The sequence below is a fragment of the Xenopus laevis genome, chromosome 1S, assembly GCF_017654675.1.
Source record: "Xenopus laevis strain J_2021 chromosome 1S, Xenopus_laevis_v10.1, whole genome shotgun sequence".
In the NCBI taxonomy this organism is placed as follows: domain Eukaryota; kingdom Metazoa; phylum Chordata; class Amphibia; order Anura; family Pipidae; genus Xenopus; species Xenopus laevis.
The window spans coordinates 41,717,156-41,741,766 of NC_054372.1; the positions used below are offsets into that span (position 1 = coordinate 41,717,156).

Genomic DNA, 24,611 nt, shown 5'->3' on the forward strand with positions numbered 1-24,611 from the left:
CTGCCATAGACTTGAATGGCGCCCACAGGCAAATTATGATTTGGAGGTTAAAATATATTTTGGCTTAAAACCAAAATCCATCTGACCCCATTGTATACATCAGGGGCAGTGATAGGTGTTTATCCCCAACTTTTAGAGGAAACGCTAATTGTGCCATTATCTAAGTGGTTAGGGAAACTATACTTAACAAAAGGAGTAATTACCATAAACACTATCAATACAAAATAAAACTCATGCAGCCGAACCCAATTTATTGTATTGTGTTAATCTGTCTGGGCTAATTTTTTGTTAAGTGGCTCAATAAGGTGGATTGTCTGGTTAGCTAAAAAATGGTCATTGGTAAGTAAGATCGTTAGTAATGGGACTGTTTTTGTTTCATGCAACATGTATCTTTTGAGAGAGAGTTAACACTGTTATGCAGGAGGATGGAGAGGCAACTGAATATGTCATTAGCTAAGCTGCAATTTAACCTTCTAAAAATATTCATTTACAAAAAATCTCAAAGGAATATGATTTTTTCCCTAGGCATATTTTTTTGCTGGTCTACAGTGATGATAGCTTATCAATTTTCCTTGCATGAATTTTATTGCATGGGTGCATATATCAACAGTCTGCTGGCAAGAAGGTTATAAAGGGAGTAAAAAGCAAATAAGCAACAGAAAGGAAAATGATGCAGAATGAAGAATGGAATGGGGGGGGGGGAACTATGAATGATATGGCCGCTAACTGACTTACCCCAGACTCCTCCACTTCTTCTTCCTATAAGTAAGAGCCATGAAGAAAGAAGCATGGGTACAGGAAGAGACAGAGAAAAGGGGAGAGAGAAAGATCACAAGCTCAGAAAGAAAGGACCAGACTTCAAGACAAGCAATATTGGAAGCCCACAGGACAAGTCACACAATGGGAAGCAATGCCAGTTGTGGTAACATTTGCAGAGAATGCTTTTAACTTGCAATTCTGTTCAGCATTCTACAGTAGGATCTTGGTTTGAATCAAAAAAAGAGTTGTACTACTCTACAGAAGTGGGTTTCAGAACTCTTTCCTTGAGGCCCTAGGACTCTCTTAGCTCACAACAAGATTACAACCATTAGAACTTGGTTGGCAGTTAAGTCATTTTGTTAAGTCAGTCGTTACAAGAACATCTGCAACAATAAATAAATTGTCACATTAAATGAAAGGAAAGGTGTAATCACTGAGGGGGTGCCAATTTATTAGGCACCCCAAACTGATTATAATTTCTCACTTAAGACCCTGGGGGCCAGTTCTTCTCTTCTGGTGACTATTATTGTTTCATGTCCAAGGGACCCTTTCTGCAGTCGTGGGCAGTGCGCATGAGCAGTAGAGCAGATATTTGGCTTTAAGAGTTCCGATATTCTTCTAATGCACATGTGCACAGCTCCGGGTAGCTACAAGGAATATCTGGGACAGGCAACAAGGTGGTTGTGCAGCATTCAGCAGTACCCTACAGAGGTTTTTTTCAGGGAAGAGGGAAAAACACAGGGCCAATGTCTGAAGTTGGCAATTATAATCACTGTGGGGGGGGGGTGCCTAACAAATTAGATCCCATGGTCTTCAGGCTGGGTCCCCCATGGCAAGGCTCTGAGCCCCCCTAGTGAAGCCAGTAACACTATTTGTCAACCATTGCTCTACACCAGGGGTCCCCAACCTTTTTTTACCTGTGAACCACATTCAAATGTAAAAACATTTGTGAGGCAAAACAAGCATAACAAGTCCCTTGGGGTACCAAATAAGGGCTGTGATTGGCTATTTGGTAGTTGCTATGTGGACTGGCAGCCTACAGGAGGCTCTACTTGGCACTAGACTTGGTTTTTATGCAATTAAAGCTCACCTGCATGACTGGAAGTCAAAAATAAGCCCCTGCTTTAAGGAAACTGAGAGCAACATTCAATGGGTTGGAGAGCAACTGGTTGGGGATCACTGCTCTACACTATGAATTATGCTCTAGACCAGCTGATTAAGGTAGGCTCCCAACCTTTCCTTGACAACTAAGGAGCAATATCAATAGTAGCAACCAGAGCACTTTGGATTACCTATCCCGTCTCTGTGCGAACAGACAATGCATTTTTTTTCTTCATTTCAAACCAAGAAGCTTCAAAGAAAGTAATTTCTACTATCAATCAATTCATTAAAGCATGCTACTTATAGCGCCAGTAAACCTAATATTCAAGTTGCTTTTTATGAAAGTGATGCTTCCAGTATTCACAAGATATATAATAAGAGCTCTGGGGGGGGGGGGGGTTAGAGGTAAGGTGGTCATTTGTGATAAGACTGCAAGCACTGTGGAAGACGTTTTTTGTGCAAATATGACTCTTATTATATTATATTCTAAAGAAAGACACAGTGACAATCCACTCAGTGGTTGATTACAAGAGATGGCTGTTGTAATAATAATTATGAGGCTTATATAATTATACACTTGTGAATAAAGCAAGAAGTCTTTTCATAATGGATCAACTTGTATCTTAGATTAAATTGCTTTTAATTTCCTTTCCCCTACACTACTGTGCCAAACAGTTACTACCAAGCACCAAGCTGTGCTAGGGAACTTATAAACATTCCAAAATCCCTTTGGTTTCAGTTTTTTTTCCAAGGCCTACCTGGTTCGGAACATGAGCGCTGGATCCAAATTCACTGAAGCCATTCTTCCCACATGACGGATTTCTTTTGCAATCATCCTAAGCTTCTCAAAGTTCACTAATCCATCTACTTTGGAGTCATTGCCTGATTAAAGAAAAAGCACCCAATGAAAATGCTTTCCTCTGCTAGTTCTGTGCAAATATACATCTTTATACGGGGTGCTGCACTTACCCTCATGTAGGAAGGTGAGGTCTTTCTTGATGACAGGAAATAAAGGTATAATGGGGGGTTGAAGGTTCTGACTATTCAGCACATTACGATATTTCGCCATGTTTCTGGAAGGGTCAAAAAGGTCCTGGAGGTCTTGAAAGAGTTTCTCGTATTTACTTGGGAGTTTTTCCCAAGTTGTTCGGAGTCTTGAAACTGGTGCCAAATTTAAGCCACTAGAATGACACAAGCAGCTGTAAGTTTGTATCAGCAGCATTAGAAAAATGGCAACAATTAATGTATCAAATTGCAATGAGTGCTCTGTGGCAGGCTTAAAGTGGTGGTTCACCTTGAAGTTATCACTTAGTAGGTTATAGAATGGTTAATTCTAAGAAACATTTCAATCGAATCATTTTTTTTTTTATAGTTTTTGAATTATTTGCCTTCTTCTTCTGACTCTTTCCACCTTTTAAATGGGGGTCACTGACCTAAACACAAACACACTGTAAGGGTAGAAGTTTATAAATATTGCTACTTTTATTACTCATATTTCCTTCTATTCATATTCCAGTCTTTTATTCATGTCAGTGCATGGCTGCTAGGATAATTTGGACCCTGGCAACCAGATTGCTGAACAAATAAAAAATTTAAATTGCAAATTGTCTCAGACTATCACTCTTTACATCAAACTAAAAGTTATTTTAAAGGAGAACAACTCCTTTAAGTAACGCTCAGCGATCCGTGCTCAGGAGATGCTAAAGGGGTTGTTACTGAGCAATGTATAAATGAATTTATGAAGCCATACTGCTATTGTATGTACTCTGTAGCTTTAAGTATACTCCCCCCAATTGTACAACTCTTTGGAATATATAAGGTGCTTTGAAAATGCTTTATTCATTATAATAATATGTAGCAAAATGTAAGAACCTGCAATATCTGCATGAAGTAAATCATTAATGACTTGCTGGATCATCTCAGTGGCAAATTGATGTAGTGTGTACGTTACCTAATGATTGCAAACATGGAGTTGAAGTTCTTGCACTCTCTACAATGTAGAGCGATCTTGATAAAATGCTTGATGATCTTCATCCTTTTTAGCTGGTTAGTTTCCCTTAGAATTTCTGAGGCCACCCAGAAGGTCTCTTGGTTAATGACTTCTTCGAAGTTTTTGAGGTTGGCGCAGCCAGTTTTCATTTTCAGTTTGAACAAGTCATCAATGTACTCTGTGGGCTCAATGTTCCGAAATAGCTCAAAGTTTCTCATAGACAACTGGGTTGCCACTTCAATGGTGCTGAGCTGCAGCAAAGAGATCTGACTCTCCCTTAGAAGGTCTTGGGCATCTTCATCTGAGCAGAGTGTTTCAGTTTCCATGTTGTTTTTTAGGTAATACCTGAAAGGATATTCTTAGTTTCAGTGGAATTCCTTAGCAAAATATTACAGAATGGAGAGCTAAGGAATTACTTACAAAAGGGATACTGTCAAAACACATCTGTTAATAGTGCTGCTCCTGCAGAATGCTGTACTGAAATTCACTTCTCAAAAGAGCAAACTGATTTTTTTATATTTAATTTTGAAATCTGACATGGGGCTAGACATATTATCAATGTAAAAAAAAACAAACTAGCACTTCCATTATACTTAAATATACTATTACTTAGCCTTTAGAGTGCTTCCACATCTCCATTTTTTTACATTGTATTGTTGCCAGAAGCTGTGGCTGAGCTTCATGTGGTTTTTAATAGCACCCCATACCCCCCCCTTAAACTAATGGGGCCCTACAATTTTTAAAAATGGGCGTTGGTTGGACAATTCCTCTCCCTTAAAAGCCACATACTGGCGGGGGAGGATAGATCCTTTACATTGAAACCAAGGTTCAACAGACACTGATTACGCTGAATGCTACTATGCAGTAAGACTTTTTATACTATGGCCGAAAGGCAAACAAGTTAGGGACCGCCATATGGTGTTTACCTTGATGTGGTATGGTGGCTTTTCAACTTTATGATCATAACTTTGTAACTAAAAACCCCTGTTTTGTAAACTTTGAGACAGGGGACTAGGGAATGTGCATTAAAACTAGCACTTCCATTATACTTAAATATACTATTACTTAGCCTTTAGAGTTCTTCCACGCCTCCATTTTTTTACATTATATTGTCAATTTCCCAGCTGCCCCAAGTCATGTGACTTGTGCTCTGATAAACTTCAGTCACTCTTTTCTGCTGTACTGCAAGTTGGAGTGATATCACCCTATCCCCCCCCCCCCAGCAGCCAAACAACGGAACAATGGGAAGGTAACCAGATAGCAGCTCCCTAACACACGATAACAGCTGCCTGGTAGATCTAAGAACAGCACTCAATGTAAAAATCCATGTCCCACTGCAACTACTTCAGTTACATTGAGTAGGAGAAACAACAGCCTGCCAGAAAGCAGTTCCATCCTAAAGTGCTGGCTCTTTCTAAAAGCACATGACCAAGCAAATATACCTGAGATGGCTGCCTACACACCAATATTACAACTTAAAAAAAATACACTTGCTGGTTCAGGAATGAAATTTTACAAGGTAAAGTGAATTATCTGCAGTGTAAACAGTGTAATTTAGAAATAAAACTACACTATAAAAATCATGACAGAATCCCTTTACAAACAGGACTCCTAATGCCACGCTGGGAGACTTTATGTGACATTATTAAAAACACACATATCTGAAATCATAATAAAATGCATTACATCAAGTAAATAACTAGAGGTGGAACAAGGAATATATTTTGGTGCATCTGATGCACAGGTTTCATCCTAGCAAAAAAGCTCAGCTATGTCTTATACCAGGATAAGATGATAAATGTTCTTGTTGCTGCAGGAAGTTTAATTCGAATAAAAATACCTTCCGCTGAGTTGTATTCTGTCGGCCAGCTTGGAAAGCTGATCAGGAAGTCGCCTTTGTTTGATGACACCTTCAGGGGTGACAGACACTTCACACAAGGAGTAGGCATCAGGTACAGCAGTTAATGCAAATTCTCGGATTGCCTGGATGACCACTTCCTTAGCAGTGGTGTCCTTGCTTATCATTAAGTACCGGCTCTGCTGATCAGCCTTGAAAACTCTCAGCACCTGGTCTGGTTGATCTGCAAGAAAAAGAACTGTTCAGTCAACAAAAGGCAAATAAGCCTTGATGCAGTAATGTAAGAGACAAACAATTTATTAGACGATATCTCTGCACTTATTGTTATAGTGTTCAATTGGCCCAGTACAATATTTGGGCCCCTGCCACCTACTGGACCACATTAAATATTGTTTTGAAGGGCCTGTGACTGACAATCTGATGGCTTTGTAGTACAGGTATAGGATCTGTTATCCGGAAACCCGTTATCCAGAATCTCCGAATTATGGAAAGGCTGTTTCCCATAGACTAAATTATAATCAAATAATTCCGATTTTTAAAATGGATTTCCTTTTTCTCTGTAATAATAAAACAGTACCTTGCACACGATCCAAACTAAGATATAATTAATGCTTATTGGAAGCAAAACCAGCCTATTGGGTTTATTTAATGTTTACATGATTTTCTAGTAGACTTACGGTATGAAGATCCAAATTATGGAAAGATCCCTTTTCCGGACAACCAGAGGTCCCAAGCATTCTGGATAACAGGTCCCATCCCTGCAGTAGCAATCCTCCCCACCCCCAAAAAAATTCTGATATTCTTGAATCAGTAATAATCTAGGAAGGCATATATTGAACTGACAGCAGAATTAGGAATGACTTATAAGTGGTAGCTTGTTACCCAGAGACTGCTGGATCTGCTGTCTAGAAACTATATCTTTTTAGTTCCAGGATATTTTCACGTAGACAGAGATGAATTCTAATAGCATGGGAGGATCTGTGAGAATGAATAATCTAATGATTTATTGACGAAGCACACCGCTGGAGGCATAATAAAGAGTAAACATCTCACAGTGAAATAAAACAGACCCAGGGTTTATTGCCCATGAAGGCCCAAACTACAGGCCGGATCTTTTCTGCAGCTCCTGTGCATGTAGAGCCATTGTACAGCCCTCCCCGTTAGTTGCATAATGAATTTATTCTACTGTAAGTTATTTGACTTACATCATGTTACTCTTACATAGTATCTTTGATTTGCAAAATAAATACAAGATACAACTTCTAGGCAGCTATTTCACTCAGTCTGCAAGATAATGCCATGAAAACAAAGGAACTCTGTCAGATGAATCATTTATATAAAAAGTGAGAATTTATTTTAGCATAGTATTTGATACTAATCCAAAGCAGTCCTGCTCATACACCTTAGGTTACACGAGACATGAATTTATGAAGTTCAGTCCTTTAGCTTTAATCCAATGTGACCTCTGAGTTTGTGACAAGCAAGAGGCAGAAAGCACTTGCACTATTACCACTGGGTGGCGCTGTTGATCAAAGAAAATTTCTAATTCACTATGACATCATAGGTTTTGCTAAAAACTCACCAAGATTACTTTCACCCTGTATGAGAATAGGTGAGAGTAGCAAACCCCAACTGGAAGTTCAGTAGGCTATGCAATAACAACAAAAATACACTTCATATACTTAAAGGTGTGGTTCACCTTCACATTAATTTCTAGTATTTTGTAAAATGGCTAATTCTAAGCAACTTTCCAATTGGTCTTTATTTTTAATAGTTTTTAATTATTTTTGCCTTCTTTGTTTGACTTTTTCTAGCTTTCAAATAAGGGTCACTGAACCCGTCTGAAAAACAAATGCTCTTTAATTTATTGTTAATGCTACTTTTTATTATTCATCTTTCTATTCAGGCCTCTCCTATTCATATTCCAGTCTCTTATTAAAATCAGTGCATGGTTGCTGGGGTAATTTGGACCCTACCAACCAGATGGCTGAAATTACAGACTGGAGAGCTGCTGAATAAAAAGCTAAATAACTCAAAAAGCACAAATAATAAAAAATGAAATCCAATTGCAAAATGTCTCAGAATATCACTCTCTACATCATACTAAAAGTTAATGTAAAGTTGAACATCCCCTTTAACTTGAAACCCTGCATTATGCCATTTTTAACCCCTAGCATACTGTATGTGTATTTTTAAACCCTAAGGCTTAGTACACACCAGGCGATTCGGGGAGATTTAGTGCCTAGCGACTAATCGGCTCTTCTTTGAGGCGACTAATCTCCCCGAACCACTTCCTCTTCTCCTGCGCCGACTGTAATGAGAGTCGCCTGCGTTATGACACACGCGGTTGCCTGAGGAAACTTCGAGCAACTTCGGAAAACGAAGCGCCGCGTGTGTCATAACGCAGGCGACTCTTACTACAGCCGGCACAGGAGAAGAGGAAGCGGTTCGGGGAGATCTTTGAGGCGATTAGTCGCCAGGGGCTAAGTCTCCCCGAATCACCTGGTGTGGACTAAGCCTAAGTCTTTAATTCTCTCCATTACTAAAGTATTTTATCTCCTGGACAGAAACAACTGTCCCTTTCCCCCCCACCCTGTTAAAACCCAGTTTTCCTTGCCCTGCCCACTCCCTATGTTTCTCAACTGGCAGAGATATGATGGTAGAGAAAATGTCTGGTGTGTCAAAGGACTTGGGTTGTAGAGAGATGACAGTCACTGTATTTCCCGAAATTCAAGCAAATATGTCAAGTACAGTAAGTATTGGGCATGAATTCCACCAACATATGAGTTGTATGAGCCAAACACAAGGTTCATTTTGACCACATATACATGCCAGTTTTTTTTATAGGACAACATAAAAAACATATATGTACATAACACAAATCCTGTGAGAACAGCACTATAATGGAGGAAACGGTTCCAACCTGGTGTTGTAGTAAAGTCTAGGATGCGGTGATGGGACTGCAGTAAATCAGGATTGCTGGAAGATAGTGTCCCACTCACAGGTAGTGTAGCCGGCATGTGCTTTGTTTGTCTGAGACCGACAATGCTGTCATCTTGAGACTGACCGATTCCAATATCACTGTTGGAAAAAAAAATACATTTATATATACATGCATAAATATGAATTACATGAATGTCCATGTGCAATATCAAGTGTCACATTACATGTGTTTCTGCCACTGCTATAAACTGTGTTATTTAAAGGAGAACTAAAGCTTAACTAAAGAAGTCGCTAGAAATGTTACATTATGTTTTGGATTTCTGTACCAGCCCAAGGCAACCACAGCCCTTCAGCAGGGAAGATCTATATAAAAAATAGATATATAGGCTTCATCAGTTTAGACAGGCTTAAAATATACTTACTCTACATAACTCTCTTGCCAAAATATCTGTTTTATAGCGGGTACTCTAGCCGAGTCCACACCATTACCCTTACGCTACAGAGTGCTGGCAATAGAGACTATAAAAGGCTATTACATTAGGGTAATGGTGTGGACTCGGCTGAAGAACCCTCTGTAATAAAAATACAGTACTTTGGCAATTGGGGATATACAGAATAAGTATATTTCTTAGATACCATGTTTTTTTCTTTAGGTGTAACAAGCTCTGCAAAAGCTGAAGCAAAAACAAGACACCCAACTAGCCAGTAGAAAGGTAAAGGAGAGCTAGTTAGAACACAAAAGGTTTGCTTCTCTCTCAAGAAGAGCTAGTATTCAGTGTCGGACTGGGACACTAGGGGCCCACCCAAAAACCTTAGACCAGGGGCCCACCAATGAACCATAGACCAGGGGCTCACTCTCAGTACTATTTTCTTCCTTTCCTCATTCAACCTCTATTCTCCTAGTCTCTTTGCTTTACATACTATAATCTAGTATTCCACCTATTTAGCCACTTATATGTTCTCATAGAATTGGGGAATGAGCACCTGGGCCCATCGGGAGTTTTCCGGGTATCCCTGTGGGCCAGTCCGACACTGTAAGTATTGCCTGCCTGTGTGTAGGAGTGTGACCACCCACTCACAATGTGACCACCCACTCACAATGCTCATGTCAGGTGTAAATGGTCTTAGAATTTATACTAACAACCACACATTAATGTCAGAGAGAAAGAGAGAGAGACAAAAGAACCATCTGAAATCATTACAAATGGGCAATAAAGAAAAACAATGTTCTGTAGAACTCATTTCCACAAGCCAAAAAGCAGATAAAAAAAGCAGCTTTGAGGCTACATTAATAAGCCCCTTGACACTGCATCTAATTACACAAAGCTGCTAGTGCTTTTTTCTATGCTACATTACATCAGATGGAAGACTAAAAACTTCATGCCCAAACTTAACTAGTAGCACTATCGGGAGTGAATTCAACAGGATGTATAATCAGGAAGGTAACCCTACATCCTTGCACATTAAGAGCAAAGTTGTGGGTTTGCACATCTCAAATTGTCAGCTTTGTTGCCTGGGAATAAACTGCGAAAAGGAGTGTCTCACGTCCGCTCTCAGGAAGCCCAGTCCCAAACCCCTTTGAAGACCACTGTATGGACGTGCTATTGAAAAGGTTCCTAGAGCACAATGAACTGTGTAATTGCTTTGGGATACAAAGTTGCCGGGAATAGTGGAAGGGCGTGTTCTCTTTGTAATGGAAATGAGCCTCAGCTTACTCATAGTCATTAAAGAGAATCTGATTAAAGGAAACACTCCTGCAATATGCAATCGGCACAAGTAGTAACAGGCATGCTCTGAAAATGTGCGGCTTCTGCATTTATTATCTGAAGAAGTCAGAGAGAGAGAATGAAAATTGTCTGAGAACCGCTTTAAGTCTAACTTCTTATAGCAAACACATAGTTATTGGGTTGATAGACTAGATTTATTAAGGGTCGAAGTGAAAATTTTAATTAGAATTTTTTATTTTTTCGGTCAAATTCGAATTGTGAATTATCCAACCTTGATTCGAGTTTTAATTCAACGTTCAAGATTTATCTCTGGCCCTTTAAGAACTCGATTTTGACTATTCGCCACCTAAAACCTGCCGAATTAATGTATAAGTCAATAGTAGAGGTCCAGGGATCAATTTGGTGATGTTAGCAGCCTTCCTGACATTCACGTTTTTTCAAAGAAAAAAACTCTAATCAAGTTTATTAAATTCGAATCGAGTTTTTCTAATTCAAATTGAGTTTTTCGGGTTGATTCAGTTCGTCTCGAGCTGAAAAATTAGATTTTATTAATAAATTTCGATTGGTCGAATTTCAAGTTTATGGGAGTTTATGAGAGTTTTGAAAAACTCACATGAATTTGAAATTCAACCGTTTATAAATGTGCCTCCCCGTATAATAAGTAAGCCCACTACACTGTAGCCCATTACAACACATCAGCCCACCACACAGCACAGCATTAGGCCCAGATCAGTTTACAAAGAAAAGCATACACAAGGCAGAATGGAACTAGGAAAACAAAACCATAGAATTTTTAAATAGCAAAATTTTGTAACAATTTTAATGAAAATTTAGTAAAATTATGGTGCTGGGGATACACAGCACTTCCTCTGCTCATGAGGATAGCATCTAAATCCTTAGCAGGCAACCCCTTGCTCACAACAGAGAAGGCTGTGCCATCAGTTATTCAGATTCTACTAGCTGGATGCAAGAAGGAGCACTGATGTCTATGGCAACCAAATGATCTTGACACTATTTGACAGCCAGCAATTGTTTGCACACACTGTGAATGGATTTCCTGGTTCCCAGTTGCATCACTGCTTTATTCTTTATGCAGCTTGGTCCCAACCAGCCTGGATTATAAATGCTAGCGGATAAGAGAACAATAATATCAGACATATACAAATCTATTCAGTATCTGACAAGATTTGACAGTAATACGTTGCATGTTTAGCTTCCTGCAAAAGTAAGAATACCCCATAGAATAAGAATCCATGTGCAAGACCAAAGTCTGTCCATGGAACACAACAGATTTGCTTCCAAGGAACGGACTAGACTGCAGCTTTATTCACTTTGGGACTAATTAAAATTAAATGTCACCTTCACTGTGATCATCTCCAATGTATCGCCTTCAAATATTGCCTTGAGAGAGACTTAAAGTAATATATAACACCTAAACATGTAGAATGTGTAAATGTAAAGAAGTGAATCGTTTTAACAGTGTAATAATGTCAAGAGTGTAAATTGTGGGTAAATCTTTCACATCTCGCACGTAACATCCCTTTTCCAAAAGAGCTGCTTTTTTTGAAATCATGGTTAACTGTCTTTATTTGCATATTTCCTTACTTGTAAGGCTTTTGAGGCAGGATACTGATGCGTGTCTTGTCAAGAATCTTTTTCAGCTTGTTTCGTCCTCCGACAGTATTGGCTTTGCCCTTTTTGCTCACTTTGTCAAGTCCAATAACTTGTTCCACGTCAACAGCAAGATCAGGAATAGAATAGCGGCTGGCTTTCTTGATGTCTCCAATTTTGGGCAAGTGTGGGGCACTATTTCTCTTTTCCTCTAACATTCTGACCATAAGTTCCTTAAACACTTAAAAAAATACAAAAGCAACTTATAAGCAGCAACCTTAAGCACATACAATAGCATAATTAGGCTTTGAGCTTCAATAATAAATTAATATCTGGTCACCAGTCTCTACAATGCAAATGTAATGTCCATGTGTATTTATTTCCAATGTTGTTCCAAACTGTAAATAAATGTGCTTATCTGACTGGCACAATGAATACTGTTACCCAGGTTGCCCGGACTTTGTCACCTCACAATCTACTCTAGCCATCATGAGATGTAACTTAAGAACTCATAGCAGGATGGCACAGAGGCAATTCCATGTATAAATACCCCAGTTCGCAGAAATACATTGAAGTCTATGGGCAACTTTTTTGGGTCAGAACAAAGCTGCAGCAAGATCGTGCATGTTGTGAACAGGTTCATTCCTTATAGGCATGCCCAAAGAAGACTTGCTAAAAGAACTTGCTTATCTTATGATACAATAAACAGTAACCAGCTCCCTCAACGGGCAACTCATACAAAACTGGTTGTATTGACTACCAATAACTGCCAGAAGGTTAAAACACTTCTTCCCAGAACTCAGAACTCTTATTTTTTATTCTTTACAGTTCAGGGAATGCTCTAATTTAATAGCATTTACAGTAAGAGCAAGATGTAAATTATAAAATAACAAAAGTACCAAATAAATTTGTTTTCACAGTGAGGGACAGGTCAGTATTGTTCCTTAGGATTTCCAAAGCCTTGGTAAGTTGAATGTTTTCAAAGTTCTGCCCATTTACTTCCAAAATCTGAAAATAAAGAACAATCATTAGCATTTTTACCAAAGTTAGCAGTGACATTCAAATTCGTTAGATTTGTCTTGGTTCCTTATACATTCTTTATACAAATTGTAACTGCCATTATTTATTTAGTGTATATTATATTCATTCCTTTCTTAGCTGTAAATGCCAAAAAAATAATAAGAAAACCAGCATGAAGGTTAATGTACCTGATCTCCTCGTTTCAAGCCGGTCTCAGCCGCTTTGCTTCCTGGATCCACGCTGTCTACAAAGATTCCAAATCCCTTGTCTGACCCTCCCAGCAGGTTAAAAGGCAAGGGGGCTTCTCGGGAGGGCTTTGTTAGAGTTATCAATCTTCTTTTTGCTTTGGCGGCACATGCAATATTTAACAGCCTTAGGTGGCCACCCATTTTCTGAAAGTAGTAAATGAGGATAAAATAGCTTGAAACCACTCAGAAATGAATTAATCATGCAAAGCGTTGTTCTTGGGTTTGAAGAGCAAAGTTTGATTTTTCAATATACATGTTTAAACTGCTATATATATTTTTTTGATACCTGTGTAAAGAGATACTTAGCTTAACCGACTGACGAAATAAACAACAACATTTGATATAAGTATCACTGATATTTTCATTATTTAATTATGATTGAAGCCATCTAAACTGTAAGGGTAAGGGCACACGGGCAGATTCAGGGAGATTAGTCGCCCCGGGACAAAGCTCCTCTTCTTCGGGGGGACAATTTCCGCTTAACTGCCTTCTCCTACCTTCCCGCCGGCTATAATGAAAAATCGCCAATGGGATGGCACTCCTCATGATGCAACTTCAGGTGACTTCGGAAAATGAAGCGCCGCGAGTGCCATCCCGCTGTTGATTTTTCATTATAGCCGGCAGTTCGGGGATATTGTTGCCCCGAAGAAGAGGCGATTTGTCGCCGGGGCGACTAATCCGCCCGAATCTGCCCGTGTGCCCTTACCCTAATATTTACAGGGAGTTATTATCTTCCTATTTGTTGTGAAAGGCACCTTGACATAATTTTATAGATATAACAAGAGTAATATATCCCTATCTAAAAATAATAGGGAGAAGAATCAGATTCAAAACCCCATATATAGAAGACACTAGTCAGCAATATGGTCAACAAGTTAGCAGCCTATTGAGTCTTACATTGTCCCAAAAACAACATCCTCCCTAACTGATCTGTATGTAATGGATCTGTATTCTTTCAGATATCAGTGCAGGATTTACAAATCACAGAGAGTGATGGTCAGGGCCTGCATGGTTACCCAATATGATTTGAGCATTGGTCTGAAAGCCTGAATCAACACAAGTTGGGTTAGGTCTCCATACCAATGCATCTTTCTAAGCCAGGTCAGGATTAGATAATAGATTTCCCATCATAATGGAAATTGCTTATTAGGTAGGTTTGCCTAAAGGTTAGTTTCAACAATAAAACTTGCCTTTAGACAAATCTATCTAATAAGCAATTTCCAACCTGAAGTGGCCTTTAACTGCATCAAGAAGGAACTGCAGAAAGTTGAAAAGACCTGCCATATAATTCTATACAATTACAAGTACACCTAATGACTTTTCTGGGCAAATGCCCTCTCCTTCTTGCTCAGCCCTAATAACAATTCAGCACATCAGCTTTTTCTCTGCTTCGCTTACGTCTGATTTTCTATGGACCACAAACTCCTAATATCTGTGTAATTTCAGAAAGTAAAATAAAAATTAAAAAGTTACCTCACGTTCCAAATTGTTCTCAAATTCTTCTAAAAATCTAGTCATGGCTATGTCCCCTTCAAAGTCATTAAAGTGATTGTTTACCCATAGCAACACTACTCGTGTAACCTGCAACCAAAAGGGAGAATCCATTTAGTTAAGTAGGCATATAATAAGAAAATTATGTAACTTGCTATGATTAAAGGGGTTATGCATCTTAAAATTAACTTTTAGTATGATGTAGTGATTGATATTCTGGGACAATTTGCAGTTGGTCTTCATTTTTTATTTGTGGTTTTCAAATGATTTAGTTTTTTGATCAGTCGCTCTCCAGTTTGGAATCTCAGCAGTTATCTGGTTGCTACGGTCCATATTACCCTAGCAAACCTGGCAGTGGTTTAAAGGAGCGACTGGGAGAAGAACTTGAGAGGGCCTATTAGTAATAAAAAGTAACAAGAACAATAAAACCGTAGCCTCAAAGAACAATTTTTTTTTACCACTGGGGTCAGTGACCCCCATTTGAAAGCTGAAAAAAGTCGGAAGTTGGTGGCAAATAATTGAAAAATGAAAACAAATTTAAACATTACTGCAAATTGTCCATTATATAACATACTAAATGGTAACTTAAAGGCAAACAAATCCTCTATACAGTATTATTCAATTACAGGTATGGGATCAGTTATCCACAATGCTCGGGACCTGGGGTTTTTCAGATTAAGGATCTTTCCATTATTTGGATCTTCATACCTTAAATCTACTAGAAAATTATGTAAACATTAAATAAACCCAATTTGGTTCAGCTTCCAATAAGGATTTGGATCATGTACAAGTTACTGTTTTAATAGTACACAGAAAAAGGAAATCATTTTTTAAAACTCAGATTATTTGAATAAAATGGATTCTATGGATCTTTCTGTATATTGAGATCCCATACCTGTACATGAAAATTGTAGGTCAAACACAAGCTGATCTTATATAAGAGATTATTTTCTAATATACTCATGCACAAATACACATGCTCATTTGATTTAAACATCCAATCATTTAAATATGCACAACATTAGTGTATCTGTAAATATCAACATTGTTCTTAATGAACCACTTGAAAAATATGGAATTCAAATATCTTTTCTAAATGCAATTTTGTACAAAAAGGACACAAAATATATACCTATATTTACACAAGTGTAAACTAGGTTTTTGAATTTAGTTAAAGGGCACTTGTCAAAATATATTATACCAACCAAAGGAGTGAGCTAATAGAGCCCGCACTCCGGTTGGGGGTAACAGTATTTTATTTTTGTTTAAGTGTCCCCCCCGCCAGCGCTAGGCCACCCTCATCGGGAGGGAGCTCCTGGTTCAAGCACCCATGTTGGGGGTACGCACATAATTAGCAAATACCACAACTTGCTCATAATGTGCATGCATTTGACTCAGAAGTGCGCTCTGAATGACATGCCCGCTCGCACTGGGAGCTTCCACTCCAGGAGTGTCCTAACGCTGGCAAAGGCCAATTTTTAAATAAAAAAAACTACTGTTACCCACAAACGGAGTGAAGACTCTATTAGCCAGTACCTTTGGTTGGGGATAATATATTTTGCCAACAGGTGCCCTTTAAATACTGAATCTTCCACATTTGGCTGAATACCAAACTGAATCCAAACAAATATGACATTTTGAAAAATATCTAAAAATGTAATGATTTAACAAGCAGGTGTCACTTTCAGACCAGAGTTTTGGAGTCACATACTGTAACCTCAAGGGGGGTCAGATTCACTCTAATCTTCCAAAATATTCTAGGATTTGGCTAACTGCCAACATGAATTCTGGATACAGTACTGTATGTATATCTATAGTGTAAAGTGACTGTAAATACATCAGGAATGAAGGATACAGGCACTGTCACCAGCAGGGAATATACCACTTAATGCATCCTCTCTCACGCAAAGGGATTATTTTTTACTGACCTTGTCCCTGAGACTAGGGTCATTAAACCACTCCAGTAGCTTATTTCCCACTTCCATAGGGCTAGAAAGAAAAGTCCTGTAGGTGAGGAGGAAATCTTCAATATATGTCGGGTCAACCACAGAATGTTCTTCCACAAGATGCATGGTTAGGCGTTCCGAAGTTCCCTAAACAAAATGCAATAATTATTAAGCAGCATTAACTGGCAGGATGTTTTTTGTATAATCTTTTTTTTCAGTTTCTGAAGGCAGAATGTTTTCAATAAGTAAGGGATAATGCATGAATGCTTTACTAGGGGGATTCTGCTCACTTACACCCTTTTTATGTTTAACACATAGCGTGCCTAACTAGAGGCTTTAGGGTCTGGCCGCATGGACAGATTCGGGGAGATTAGTCGCCAGACAACAAATCTCCTTTTCTTTGCGGCGACTAATCTCCCCTATCTGCCTTCCGCCGGCTAAAATGTAAATCGCTTGGGGGCAGGCACAGAACGGTTCGTTTTCTGAAGTCGCCCGTAATCGCCTCACGAGGAAACTACAGGCAACTTTGGATAACAAATCGATCCGTGTGCCTGCCCCCAGGCGATTTACATTTTAGCTAGAGGAAGGCAGGGGAAGGAAGATCGGGGAAGATTCGCTGCGAAGAAGAGGAGATTTGTCGCCTGGCGACTAATCTCCCCGAATCTGCCCATGTGGCCAGACCCTTAATCCATCTGAAAGGCTAAAGCATTCTATTGTTTTCATCTATACCCCTCATTTTACAGAAATAAAACGGGGGGAGATCAAGTTTAGTAGAAAAAGTTTTGAAGATAAAGTTTAGTAGAAGCAGAGAGCCCATAAAAACAGCACAGTACACTGTAAGGTTAATGTCTCACACTACACTTTTCAGCATGCTGAAAAGTGCCCCTGTCCATCTCCAACAGCTCCCACTGAATTGAATGGAGTACAGATGTGCTGGTCTGTATGATTTTTGGCCTGAAGACATTCACCATAGCATTTTTAGGCACAGAAAGACTCACGCCTGCACCATTCCCATTTAACTCCATAGGAGTAACAAAATTGTCGAGGGTGTTTTTCAGGCAATAAAAATGCCATGGCTAAAAGGCACTGCATGCAGAGTTGCAACTTGCCAAAACCAAAAGCAGGTTTATGACTTCAGGAAACAAGCAAATGGAGTTGGGGAGGGGTTTTTATATATGGGGGCAGTAATTGTCCAATTTCTGTCCAGGTTTCTCACGACTGAAACCCAGACAGGATGTTTTGACACAAACAGTTTCTAGAGGCTGGCTGGTTCAAAACCAGACAGATAACAACCCTATTGCACACAGGATGGTTTCACTTTATTAACCAGTCAGTGTTTAAAATGGCCATCATTATCTTCAATGTATTCATGTAATCTGCACTTTCATGTAATCTGTATGCTTGATGTATCCACCATTCTATTGTTGACTATTATACATACATGATAATGATTGCCATGGTTCACTCCCCACCATGGTTACCATGCATGGGTAATTATCTCCCAGAATTAGTGTATTTGTGGACTGTGGATGTACTGTATAAGGCGGAGATAAAGATAACGCCTAAATGTAAATATGTACATGGATAAATGCATATATCGGCATCAATGAAACATTGAGAAAAAAAAGAAAAACTTCAAGATTCTGTTAAACTGCAGTTTAATCCACCAGTGGCTAATTATTTCACAATTATTTCTATGTACAAATTATTTTTTTTTAATGTTGTTTTGCTTTTTCCTAATACCTTGATGACAATGTGACCTTTCCTGGTTCCAGTGCGATCAAGCTCTCTGTGCTCCTTCACCATCACAATCTCGCCCTCCTCTTCCACCTTCTGCATGTTCTTTTCCACCTGGTTGAGGATGCGGCAGTAATCTTGCTGGGCGATGCATACAAACTGGAAAAATAAGCATGAAGCAGAAGATAAGAGACAGTTGCAGCAAAAAGGCAGATAATAAATCACATGCGATGACTCCTAAGCTTAGCTTCTCAACAGCTGCTCAGAGCCCATGGAGCATGTGAATGTCACAGACAATTTCCAAGATGGTGACCCCCTGTGACAAGTTTAAAGTCCTGGATCATTGCTGCTAATGAGAAGCTGAAACTTTAGGCTGGTGCAATATGTTCAGTATATAAAATATGGCAACTATAGCCGCATTCATTGTTAGGGTTTAGTTCTCCTTTAATAACCATGTTTTGTCCTGCCATTATAAAGAAAGTAAAAGATTCAGAACTGGTATTAAGTAATCTAATTAATATGCACCCTATGTTATCTGAAGTATCTAGTTGCACTTTTTACATGGAAACCATACTGATGGCTAATGATAATAATGCAACTTTGTATTAATTAACCCAGTTCATCAGCTTTTACTTATTAATAGGTAAATATAGGGGCCTGGAAAAGACACACAGGCACTCTGGTTGTTCCAAGACTGCATCCTCTAGAACAGAGATGCCCAACCAGTAGCTTTTGAGCAACATGTTGCTCTTCGATCCGTAGGATGTTGCACCCACTGGCCTCCCAGCAGGTGCTTATTTTTTTTTTAATTTCCTGGCTAAAATGCAAGCTTTAGTTGCAATAAAAACATGTATATTGCCAAACAGAGCCTCCTGTTGGCTGCAAGTCCACATAGGGCTACCAATACCCAATCACAGCCTTATTTGGAAGCCCCAGGATCTTTTTGCATGCTTGAGTTGCTCTCCAACATTAACATGGGTAAAAAAGATTGGGGACCCCTGCTCTAGAATGCTGGGTGGTGGTGTTCTTTTTCCTTATGGTATTGTACAATAAAGGTAAAGTCCCAAAGTTACACTATCTGGGTGTCTCTTTCTTTCCCTCGACATTTAAAACTGAAGTAAATGTAATCTGTTCCTGTTGTGTCCTGTAAATGACTGTTTCAGCTTGCCTGCAGATTGCAAAGTAACCCCACTGCTCTCCTAGCAGCTTGGCCTGCTGTTCACCTGCATACCTGGCAGTCATCCACTTTGGTTCTCATCACTCCCTTCATGTATTCCTTCTCCATGGTTGGCGACACACCAAAGCTGTTCCCCATGCACAGTATTTCTGTCCTGCCGTCAGGATATGTCACTTCTACTGAGCCATTTAAAATAACCGACCAGGAGTCGAGCTAAAGGCCAAAGGCAGAGAAGAACAGATTAGCATCCCAGTGGAAATATTTAAATTTGATATCAGTTCATAAGGCACACTATAGCTTCACATTAGGAATTACAATTTTTTTCCTTATATAGTGGCTCTAATTATACACAGATATAGGCACATACATTTCATGCACAGTTAATCCCCGTCCCTAGGAACGTATGCGTTACTTGCCCAAGGCCATGAGGAGCTGACACAGGCAAAATGAAATGAACAAAAATATTCAAGAAAATATGAAGGGATTTGACTGCAAGAAAGTTGAAGTCATTAAATGTATCTGAACTAAGCCTGGCTGTGTATCTGGATCTCACTGTAACTCACTCATTTTGTTCTTATCATCCATTTCCCTTACAGTGACTTTATTTAAATATAGCTACAGCACCACAGGCTCTAATTCCTTGTTATACTTTTGTCTTCACCTGCAACAGAGAGATGTGCTGAGGAACATTTTTGGGGGCCTGCTGAGCTTCAGAAAACATAATTTCCCCATTTGAACATGATGTGAGCTTTTATGGTCACATAACTGCCACATGTAAACTAAAAGCTGGGAAGAGTCAGAAGACAAACAATTCAAAAAGTATATTAAAAAAAATGAAGACCACTTGAAAAGTTGCTAAGAATTAGTAATTCTATTACATATTAGTTACCTTAAGGTTACCTTTTAGTATGTTATAGAACGGCCAATTCTAAGCAACTTTTCAATTGGTCTTCATTATTTATTTTTTATAGTTTATGAATTATTTGCCTTCTTCTCCTGACTCTTTCTAGCTTTCAAAAAACAAATCCTCTCTAAAGCTATTATTGCTACTTTTTATTAGTCATGTTTCTGTTCTGACCCTCCCCTATTAATATTCCATATTTTCATTCAAATCAATGCATGGTTGCTAGTGTAATTTGGACCCTAGCAACCAGATTGCTAAAACTGCAAACTGGAGAGCTTCTGAATAAAAAGGGTAAATGACTCAAAAACCACAAATAATAAAAAATTAAAACCAGTTGCAAAATGCTGCACAATATTGCTTCCTGCATCATACTAAAAGTTAACTCAAAGGCAAACAACCCCTTTAAAATGCGAATCCCTCCTTTAAGTACTTGAAGTTCTATGTATCTTTTCACCATCTGGTCTCTTAGGTTGATTTGATAAGTCTACTGGTTGCTGCACCAAACTAACCATCTAGTTATTTTGCTTAATCAGCATCAGATATGTTGTAGATCTTACGGGAATTACTGGACTTCTTACTGGTGTAAAAATGTGATCTGCCAGTAACCATAAGAGCATTACAGCATTGTTTTGGCTAACCATCATGATCTTGCTACTCTACCCTGATCTGATGATTTGGGTATTACATGAAATGAAAAGTGCTAAATACCTCTTTATCTTTCTTTCTTTTTAACTATAATAGAGCACTGGCACTTTGGTATTTGTTCTTGTAACTCTCACTAATTTCCCTAATTCCACTAGACTGCACTAGATATTTACTTTTATTGTGTTACAGAGGTAAGGAACACCATGAAAGGGTGGCTCACCTTCGATTTAACTTCTAGTATTTAATAGAATGGCCAATTTTAAGCAACTTTTTTTATTGGTCTGCATTATTCAATTTTTTATAGTTTTGTTTTATTATTTGCATTTTTCTTCTGCTTTCAAAAGGGGGCCACTGACCATCTTAAAACAAATGCTCTGTAACAACAGAGAGTCTTTTATTCAAATCAATGCATTGCTACTAGGGTAATTTGGACCCTAACAACCACATCGCTGAAATTGCAAACTAGAGAGCTGCTGAATAAAATGCTAAATAACTCCAAGCCTGGCTTGGATTTTAGCAAACATCTCATCACCCTGGCCACTGCAGGTTACATCAAAATGTACCATGCTGGGCAATAAAATTGATTTATTATTTTATATTAGATCGGGGGAACAACATACACAAGTCAAGTCTAGCCATAACACCATGCATAATAATTTTACCAACCTCCTCCCCATCATTTAGTACGACAGTTCCTGCTCGCTCGACCACAGCAAACACCATGACTGCACAGAGCTCTCGTCTTACAGACATTGTCATGTTGGCAAATGCAGGCAGCTGGTGCATGAACTCCAGAAGTTGTTCTAAGGAAAGAAGAATTTGGGGATTTAAGAAGAGAGCCTCTTACATCTAGAATCCCTAATTATATTGAGGATAAACTCTAACCCAAGAGATTTAAAAAATAAAAATACATACATCTCTAATGTTGTGAATAATATTGTGTACATGCAAAAATAAGATTTCAGTGGGTTCATTTCCTGCATCTTAAGAAGGGGTTTTAAGATTTTTAAGATTAAGTATATACCTAGTTTGTAGACAACTGCAGAACAGAATTCTAAGTGTTTTCAATTAAGAAAAAGTAAATCATTTTTATAAAAAAAAAATATTATTTGGATAAAATTGAGACTATATGGGAGACAAACTTTCCGTAATACTGAACTTTCTGCATAACAGGTTTTCAGATAATAAATCCCAAACTTGTATCTGTATGTAGCACAGCGTCCTTTGGTCGAGCAGGCTAGTGTTTTATATAGCAGTCCTATATGAGAAACAAGCTTCAAACATGCTTTAAATACATTCATTATAAGAGAGTTATGAAATGAAATATATTCAATAAACCATTTCTGTGACTGTTTAGCAGACTAGAGTGTTTGTCTACTACCTCACTGATTTGGAGTACTCAAAGCCCAGCACAGAGCTGGCTCAAATATGTTGTGATATTGTTGCTTTGAACCGGTCTATATAATGCTTTTCATATTAAATTAAATTAGTGTCAAGCCTATTTTTGGGGTGGCGATGCCAATTTTGGGTCCACCAAAGAAAAAAAGCTTATGAATTTATATTCTTTTACTGCTACCTTCTTGAAATATACAAGGAGTTGCAAAGCCCAAGTCTACTGTGTTAACAGAACATTCCCTTTCCATATAATGACTTTATAGTGACATTATAGCTTCCTCTCAACACTGCTAACTAAAAAAATCCAGCAAAAACACAAACCCAACTTGCATGTGAATTACATAAACTGACTTTGCATCTGTTTTTGTGCTTTGCGATTGCATAAGTAAATAAGCCTTAGTTAATATTAAGAAATTAGTGTTAACTTAATATTTTCTGACCTTACAATAAACATTTCTGTTAAATGTAAAAATTTAGAGCGAAACAAAGTAAAATCCAAAGAAAAATTTTGAAAAAGACATATCAAGAGCATAAATATCAAGTTCAATGAGAAAAAAAGCACTACAAAAATTAAATATTATAAACCACTTGCAATGTAAGTATTGACTATAATTAGCAACCGATAATGTATTAATTTAAGTGCTAAAAAATATTATAAAATGCTTGAAAAGAACAGAGGGGATGTCTTTTCTTAAACAAGCAGTACTGTCACAGCCATTTCATTTGCAGAAATGAGTGAACGCACGAGTGATAATGTGGTTTCAAAAATGCCTCATAATAGGAATGTGAAGCAGGTATATTACTAACCTACAAGCGATTACTTGTAATATTACTAGTGGCAGCATTTTAATAGCTTTGCCAGTCAAGGGCAATTTATAATTTGAAAAACTGGATGCATTCTGAGCTTAACAAAATACAAAGAGATTAAAACAACTGAAGACAATAAGAAAACTGCTAATACCACCATCACACTAGAAGTCATTCATTTTATGGACATATAAGCAGTGTGGTGCTATCACCCTGAGTTCTGAAGCAAAATAAGTTAAGGAAACACTATCAATGACTATTTCACCATAAACTGTTTTGTTTTCTGCAATATATTTAGAAAATACTCTAGCCCCTGCACTGCACACATGAACACAACAATGTGTAATGCTACCGTCAGAAACAAGATTGATTAACAATGAATTTTGCAGTAATCTAGAAGTTTTTATCAAATGGAATGAAGTGGAGGCGGTGTATAATTAGAGGAATTATCACGGGAGGGAGAAAAAAATAAGAGATAAGGGATGCATTTGGCTGCGAGCTTTGAAATAACAATCAACGGAAAAAAGGAGGGGAAGCAGAAGGATATGCCTAAAACACTTGCTAACTTCTGGAGACCATGAGAAGGAGCAGCCACAAGTATTCACATTATATAAACATTTATACACACCCACAGCAAATGACATGCACGCCTGTTGGTTCACAGTTAATCTTAGCTTGTTCATATGAGTGCTCATGGCTTGAAAACACTGAATTTTGTATTCTCTTAAAAGTAACCATTCCCAAAAACCATAAAGCTTACCACTGACAAAGTAGCTTTAGATGTTAATAGGGGGAATCAATTATTCAATAAAAATCCAACAGCCCCAAGTGTTGGTTACCTTGATTACAAGAATTATTCTTCGGAGCAACATTATGTCAGAGATTTTAGTAAGATAATCATAATATCAATGGTTCTTAATCTGTGGAAGAAGCTCCCTGTCATGTGGACACAAAGCAGAAATTGGGGGACTTTGTCTGAAGAACAGTGGAGAGGAGATTTGGGAAAAATGCATATTCTTCACACTATGGATGAATACTTTTTACAGCAATGCTTCTCTATATATATATATATATATATATATATATATATATATATATATATATATATATATATATATATATATATATATATATATATATATATATATATATATATATATATATATATATATATATATATGTATAGGTTTTGGGAAACACCTTGCTAAATGCTAATGGGGCACCAGCTCTGTGTCATTGTATGTAGTACATA

At 38.1% G+C, this 24,611-nt stretch overlaps 1 protein-coding gene across 8 annotated transcripts in view; it reads right to left on the reverse strand.

Annotated features, from left to right (window-relative positions):
• The window catches only part of LOC108706643 (rap guanine nucleotide exchange factor 2), a 211,349-nt gene that overhangs the window by 10,611 nt on the left and 176,127 nt on the right, over positions 1-24,611 (reverse strand). For 7 of the 8 annotated variants that reach the window (XM_041579535.1, XM_041579538.1, XM_041579536.1 and 4 more), the window contains 14 exons: positions 21,824-21,960; positions 19,663-19,821; positions 18,438-18,590; positions 16,677-16,841; positions 14,731-14,838; positions 13,198-13,401; positions 12,889-12,997; positions 11,984-12,230; positions 8,632-8,789; positions 5,691-5,931; positions 3,812-4,195; positions 2,830-3,041; positions 2,619-2,742; positions 736-759 (listed from right to left, as the gene is read on the reverse strand). In XM_041579535.1, the coding sequence (XP_041435469.1) occupies positions 736-759; positions 2,619-2,742; positions 2,830-3,041; positions 3,812-4,195; positions 5,691-5,931; positions 8,632-8,789; positions 11,984-12,230; positions 12,889-12,997; positions 13,198-13,401; positions 14,731-14,838; positions 16,677-16,841; positions 18,438-18,590; positions 19,663-19,821; positions 21,824-21,960 (2,425 nt within the window). The remainder of the gene's footprint in view (positions 1-735; positions 760-2,618; positions 2,743-2,829; positions 3,042-3,811; positions 4,196-5,690; positions 5,932-8,631; positions 8,790-11,983; positions 12,231-12,888; positions 12,998-13,197; positions 13,402-14,730; positions 14,839-16,676; positions 16,842-18,437; positions 18,591-19,662; positions 19,822-21,823; positions 21,961-24,611) is intronic. The other variant, XM_018243232.2, reaches the window with a different exon arrangement.